This window comes from Tupaia chinensis, unplaced genomic scaffold (genome assembly GCF_000334495.1).
Source record: "Tupaia chinensis unplaced genomic scaffold, TupChi_1.0 Scaffold149501_1, whole genome shotgun sequence".
Classification (NCBI taxonomy): Eukaryota; Metazoa; Chordata; class Mammalia; order Scandentia; family Tupaiidae; genus Tupaia; species Tupaia belangeri.
The window spans coordinates 1592817-1600017 of NW_006209345.1; the positions used below are offsets into that span (position 1 = coordinate 1592817).

Genomic DNA, 7201 nt, shown 5'->3' on the forward strand with positions numbered 1-7201 from the left:
GCGGGGTATGCGAGGCGGGCTGCGGCTGGGCGAACCCAAGGGAGGAATTTTAGGGGAGTTGAGCGTTCCCTGTCAGATCCAGCAGCCAGCCCTCTGGGCTGTGCCTTCTGCAGGGTCCTTCTCCGCCCACAGCCTCAGTTTCCCCATCTGCACAGCAGGGAGGAGTATGCATTTGATGTTCAGGGTCAGAGTTCAGATTGGGGGACAGGAAACACAGGGCTGGTGGATCAGTGAGCTCTGACTGACTAGGCTGGACCAGTCTCCAGCAAGGTCGCCTCCTTCCCAGCTTACCCCTCCCAGGCCTCCCCTTTGGCAATTCTAGGCTGAGCCTAGCATCCCCTCACCCATCCTGCATCCAGTGACTCCTGGGGCTACTCTAGTCTGACGACATGCAAAGCTGCAGCTGGAGCTGTGGTTATGGGTGTGCCTCTGGACAGGTGACCTGGATCCCTGAGCCTAGGGGGATGAGGACCAAACTGGATGTAGGTGCAGGCAGACTGGCAGCACCCAGCTGGCATTTGTTGACACTGGGGTTGATGGTGGTGACAAGGATGCTGATGACTGGGCTGTCCTGCCTTCTAGACACCTGTAAGGGAAAGACCAGGCACCTTAGCATGTTACAAACACAAGGTCTGGACAAAGGCCACCTCCTCCAAGAAGTCCCCCCTACCAGAAATTCTCTCTTCTCCCCTGCTCTCCCTCCTGAGACTGATTGCTGTCTCATACAGAGCTGGACACAAAAGAGGTGCTCAAGAAACGTATGTGGGTAAATAAATGTATATTTCCAGAAAAGCAGACCAAGTGAGAAATGGGGAAGGAAAAGGTTTCTTCCTTAGTGAGCAGCAGTGGGGTTCCAGGGGTTCAGCAAAGGTCTGAATGAGAGGTTCATGGGCAAGAGGGGATTGTGTTCACAGAGGTGCCCTGCTCTGCAATCTCACAGGACAGTCCCACAAAGCCGCTGCCTTTGAGGGAGCTGGTTGATAATCTTTCCTCTAAGCAGAGGTGCCTGAGAGACAAAGCCCTAGGGGTTTGGGGACAAAGGTCCAGGAGATGCAGGGTCTTTGCAGGAGGGGTGGAGAGTAGGTGGTCTTGGTGAGACCTCTGCTGCATTCATTTCATCCTGTCTTTGGGCTTTTGCCAGGTGGGTCTGCAGGCCAGTGAGCTGTGAGCAGGAATCTGGACTCACCAGGGCTGAAGATGGCTGGAAACTGTTCCTGGGAGACTCATTCCACCAACAGGAACAAGGCAAGTGCCACCAAAGCCAAGGGGACCCAGGGCCTTCCCAGACAGTGTGGGTGGGAAGGGCAGACCTAGCCCTACATCTCCTCCGAGCTCCCAGGCCCCATCCTCTAGCTCTGGATCCAGGGTGGGCAGGAACCCCCTGGGCTATGTTGCCTGGCACAGGCCACCTGGTTCCTCGAATCTCCAGTGTCCACATTGATGAGGCAAGCACAGGGACTGAACACTCCTGAAGTCCTTTACTGTGCCGACCCCGTATCATCTTTTACCAGCCCTGAAAGAGCTTGTCTCATCTCATCCCTCCAGAACCAGGCACTGCCACTGGATGCACTGGGATTCTGGCCCCAAGGTGGCTGTGATACCATGTGCTCTGCAGAACCCACTCTGGGGAGTGCAACTGTGGCCCCAACCCTGAGTCCCTTAGACATGACTTCACCTCCCATCTCCAGGCACCAGCCCGGCTGAGACTCTGTCCATCTCTCCAGGCTGACCCTCACCCTACCTTCTACCTTCTAGACTTCCCTGGGCCCCTTGAAAAGTCTAGGATTTCCTTCTTAATCCTGAGCAAACTTCTCTCGATTGGATGAATCCCTCCAAGTTGCCTAGTCCACCCTCTTCTCCATTCGAAAGACAGCAAGAACACCAGGATAGTCATGTCACTCCTGCCCAACTGCCAGGATCCCCCACATGTCCTTAGCTCTTTACCTCCCACTGGGTAATGGCAGCCATGGACCTCCCACTGGGAAATGCCAGCCATGGAGGACAAAGGCTGGACTGGCTAAGGGAAGTCTCCAGAAATTCTTGGAGCAAAGACAGAGCTCAGGAAGGGAGCCAGGTTCCAGTGCAGGCGTTTTACAAAGCAGTATGTGGCTGGTAAAGGCACAACACACCCAGTGACTCACCCTCCAACTCCAAGGAGGAGATTACAGACTTTTTCCAGCCTAGAGAGGCACAGGGTAATCTGACCTCAATTCATCCAGCCCCTAAAGTCCACTTTTCTCCCAGAGTCTCAGCTAGTCCTTCCCGGGCCTATTTGGACACCAGGTCCTACAAATTCCTGGGTCTGGTTCCCCAGCTGAGAGGACCATCAAAGGCACGTGGAGGAAAGGAAAGCCAAGGGCAAGCTCAGGAATCAGATTGGGGATAAATAGGCAGATGGACAGTCACTGTGCTGGTAAGAATGGCAGGTGCTGAGTAGGCCCTTGAAGTGCTTTCCTTGGTCTCATGGAGTGTCCTAACAGTTTTGCCAACACCTTCCATCCCTGCCATAGGGTCTCCTTGACCTGAGCCAGGCCGGAAGGCCCTTCCCTTTGTTATGGCAGTAAAGCCCAGAGAACAGTCTCTCAAGACCCCATTTGCTGCCAAAGCTGGGAGCTCTCTGGAAGGTGGCAGAATGGATCCTGCCTGGAGAACCTTCCCATTTGTTTTGTGGGAAAGCCATAAGTGATGGGAACAGATACCAGCCTTAGAGAGAGTGCTGCAGTGAATTAGCAATGTCTGCTAGAGTGTGGGAATGGGGCGATGGTGCTCAGCGCTGGGAGCCTTTACTGCTAAGAATGAGGGGTCAAGAATGGTAGCCTGAGAACTGTATCCAGCCTGTAGATGTGTCATGTTTGGCCCACAGAGTGTTTTTTAAATGTTAACATGCAGGGATCAGGATATTGCACATTGCAATCTACAGTTCGGCTTCTCTGGGGAGGGAAAGAGGTCATCCAGCCACTCAGCCCACAGGTACCTCCTGGCTTCCACCAGCTAAAACACAACAGGTTGCCCACTTGGTTCATTGCTGGGTGCCCTTCAGCCTGCCACTGTGTCCTCCACCCGAGTTTCTTTCACCTGACCCACCATCGTGCATTTATATGCCAGCCCAGACCCTGTGAGCAGGACCCATATTTGGCTGGGATGCACTCTTACAGCCATTCAAAAACTGAAATGCTGGGGCCGGCAGGTGGCATGGTAGGTAAGGTGCTGGATTCTCACAAGGCCAACAGTGGTTCAAATCCCAGACCCAGCAACTTGAGAATCACGCTAGGTGTGTGTATGTGTGCCTGCCCACAATCCCGAGAGGGGAGTGGAGGAGAAGGGATTGTGGTGCGGCCATGCCCCCAGAGGTGTGATTTCTCACGTTCCCCCTCTGTCTCTCTCCAGCAAGCACATATGTCCTATGGCAAAAACTTGTTGGGTGGTTGGAAAAGTCATGATGTATTTTTCTACGCTTTTCTCTGCAAAAACGCTTCATGACTTTTCCAACAACCCATATATACATATATGTATATATGTTCATGTGTGTGTATACATATATGTGTACATACACATACATATGTGTATGTATATGTATACACATGTGTATGTGTATATGTGTACATAGACGTACATATATATTATGTATATGTACGTCTATGTACATATATGTATATATTCTCTCTATATATATAATATATATATTCTCTCTATATATATACACACACATACATATATATACCCTCTCTATATTTATATACTTTCCTACAGTTAGGTAAATAATTGCTGCCTCTCCCCCTTCCCCAGTGACTCCCCCTAGACTTTCCCACAATCCAGGAACCCAAGAGTAGCCCCAGCCTAGCAGGGAACTGTTTCTGATCCCACTATGGGACATGGTTTTCCTCCAGCTATGACTAGGGTCTCCTTTTTATTTTTCTTTTTAAGACAAGGTCTCACAATATTGCCCAAGCTGACTTCAATCTCATGACCTTAGCCTCTCCACCACACTACATGCTTTTTTCATTTACAAGTGGTTTTATGTCTTAAATACATATTTTCATGTTTTCGTTTGTACAGAGAACTTGCCAGAACAGTATGATGTACACATTCATTGTTTTCATTTTGTTTGTAGAGCCCAGGTGCTGTTCTGGAGAGAGCCAGAGAGAGAAGGAAAGTGAGAAATCACCCCTCAGAAGGGATAGCCATGCCGCAGTCCCTTCTCCATTCTCCTCTCAGGATTTGGGGCACATAATGCTCACAGACCTGGTGTATTTTTCAAGCCACTGGATCCAGGACTCAGACCTCTCAGTTGGTCATGTGGGATCCAACTTTCTAACCACCACGCCACCTCCTGGCCCCAGTTCATTCATTGTTAACCTGTCACCATATGTGCTTTCCCTCTGTAGACCTCTTTTTCTAGAACTTTTGAAAAGTTAACTGCAGATACCAAACTCCTTTATCCCCAAATAACCTGTCTCATCGAAGCACAAGGACATGCCCACCCATGGCCACAGTGCGTTTCACCTTCAGGACACCTGACACTGACGCAGCGCCATTATCTATACACAGTCCCTATGCACATTTTGTGCATAGTTACGCTTTGTCGTAACTATTTAGATCAGCATATGATCCAGGATGGTAGCACTGCGTTTACTAGGAGGGCTCTTTGGTCTCCTTCAGTCTGGAAAAGCTTCTCAGTTATTCTTCAAGTCATATGACATGGTCACGGTTCAACAGACTATGCTGACCCACAGGCAGCCCGGAGCCTTCATGGTGATTAACCGTTCCTATTCTTGCCCCTGTAGGCATGCCATCCTGCTAGCTGTGGAGGTAGGGTCAGGGGTCTTTCTGCTCTAGGTGTATAGCTACTTAGTGACCCTAGAGACCACTCCCCAGTCTCTAACCAGCACCCCACTGAGACCCAGGGGAGGGCCTGCAGGTGGGGCCCAGCCAGCCTCACCTGGTATCTCCCCTCCACACCTGCACAGATGTGTCCCGGCATGAGTGAGGCCCCAGAACTCTACAGCCGAGGCTTCCTGACCATTGAGCAGATCACGATGCTGCCGCCTCCCGCAGTCATGAACTACATCTTCCTGCTTCTCTGCCTTTGTGGCCTGGTGGGCAACGGGCTGGTCATCTGGTTTTTTGGCTTCTCCATCAAGAGGAACCCCTTCTCCATCTACTTTCTGCACTTAGCCAGTGCCGACGTCGGCTACCTCTTCAGCAAGGCTGTGTTCTCCATCCTGAACACCGGGGGCTTCCTGGGCACGTTTGCTGACTACGTCCGAAGCGTGTCCCGGATCCTGGGGCTCTTCACCTTTGTTACCAGCGTGAGCCTCCTGCCAGCCATCAGCACAGAGCGCTGTGTGTCTGTCATCTTTCCAGCTTGGTACTGGCGCCAGCGGCCGAAGCGCCTATCGGCCGTGGTGTGCGCCCTGCTCTGGATCCTGTCCCTCCTGGTCACCGGCATACACAACTACTTCTGCGTGTTTCTGGGCCGTGAGGCCTCCAGGGTGGCCTGCAGGCACATGGACATCTTCCTGGGCATCCTCCTCTTCCTCCTCTTCTGCCCTCTCATGGTGCTGCCCTGCCTGGCCCTCATCCTACACGTGGAATGCCGGGCCCGGCGGCGCCAGCGGTCTGCCAAGCTCAACCATGTCATCCTGGCCATGGTCTCAGTTTTCCTTGTGTCCTCCATCTACTTAGGGATTGACTGGTTCCTCTTCTGGGTCTTCCAGATCCCAGCCCCCTTCCCTGAGTACGTCACCGACCTGTGCATTTGCATCAACAGCAGCGCCAAACCTGTCGTCTACTTCCTGGCTGGGAGGGACAAGTCACAGCGACTGTGGGAGCCTCTCAGGGTGGTCTTCCAGCGAGCCCTGCGGGATGGCGCCGAGCTGGGGGACACTGGGGGTGGCACACCCAACACTGTCACCATGGAGATGCAGTGTCCCCCTGGGAATGCCTCCTGAGAGGCCAGCAACTGGAGGGAGGCAGGACAGGTTGCATCTGGTGGCCTCTAGAGACGGGACCTGGGCAGCTGTCTCAGTGCCCACACAGGAGGATAATGGACTATTTCCAGCCCCTCATGCCTCCTCTTCCTTGGGCCAGAGCATACAGGAGTGACCGAGACACTGAGCAGCCACCTACAAGCAGACCCTGGAGCCTCTGCCTGGCTCCCCCAGCCCTTCTCCTCTTTGGTAACCCATTATACAATGGTCGCCCCCAAGTGCTGGGGCCTCCTTAACCTGGCTGGTCAGAAAAGGAGATAAGGGGCCACCCAACCCCATCCATCTCCTGCCCTTTTAACCAGCCCTTCTTGAAAATGACCAAGCCAGTACCCCAGCTCCCCACCAGGCCAGCAGCCTTACCCCACCATTAGGGTATTGTCCTTGCGGGTCCATCCTCTCAAAGCAAGATCAGTGAACCAAGCTGAATGAAAAGGTACTGTCTGGAAGAGGGTTCTGGTTAACCTGCCTTGTAGCTAAGTCTGCAATCACGTGGTGAGTTGCTGGAGATGGGAAGGACCCAGCCACCTTGGGTAGGTGACTGCCTTCTCTGATTCCACACTGTGCCAGGCCAGCCTGGGGCAAACTCCCAGGGCTCTCCATGTGTCCTGGAGGCTACTGTGGACCATCTGAGCAGCTCCTGGACACAGTCACTTGGTTCCAGCCCCTAACTTAAGTGGACACTGGCTCTACCCTAGCCATCTGGGGACTGGCACTATGGTGCCCACCTATAAGCACAGTGGCCCAGTGTAGCCAAAGCAAGTTTTATAAAGACATTAAAATGTATATCAATAAACATTTTATATCTGGCAGTGAGGAAGGCGCAATGCCTGCTGTGCTCTCTGTGGTCTCTGTTTCCCACAGCAAGGATGCCCCAAGGTAGGGGAGCCCAGGGTGAGCAGCCTCCCCACACTAGCTCTGGGGCTCCCTCCCCTGGTAGGTTATCCACACCCATGCCAAAGGGAGAATGGTCATTAGACCGTCCTCTGCTGGCTTGTGCCAATGCCCTCTTTCACTCACCCACCATGGCCCACACTGCTCTGGGAACCTTAGCTCCCCCTGCTGCATGCCTGGCCCCATTCAGCAGTATAGTCCCTGGGGCATGTTGCAGCCTCTGCTCCTGCTGCTCCCCCAGCCAGAATTCCTGTCCCTGTCCTGGACTCCCTGAGTCTGGATACTTCCCTGCATGGAGTGAAAGGCTAGGAGCCCTCCCA

The 7201-nt window shown here is 53.0% G+C and overlaps 1 protein-coding gene across 3 annotated transcripts in view; it reads left to right on the forward strand.

The window, feature by feature from the left end:
* Positions 1-6803, forward strand: part of MRGPRF (MAS related GPR family member F) — an 8892-nt gene extending 2089 nt beyond the window's left edge. For all 3 annotated transcript variants that reach the window (XM_006171241.2, XM_006171242.1, XM_006171243.2), the window contains 2 exons: positions 1142-1245; positions 4968-6803. In XM_006171241.2, coding sequence (XP_006171303.1) covers positions 1198-1245; positions 4968-5951 — 1032 coding nt within the window. In that variant the 5' untranslated portion in view covers positions 1142-1197 and the 3' untranslated portion in view covers positions 5952-6803. The remainder of the gene's footprint in view (positions 1-1141; positions 1246-4967) is intronic.
* Positions 6804-7201: the final 398 nt, after the last annotated feature.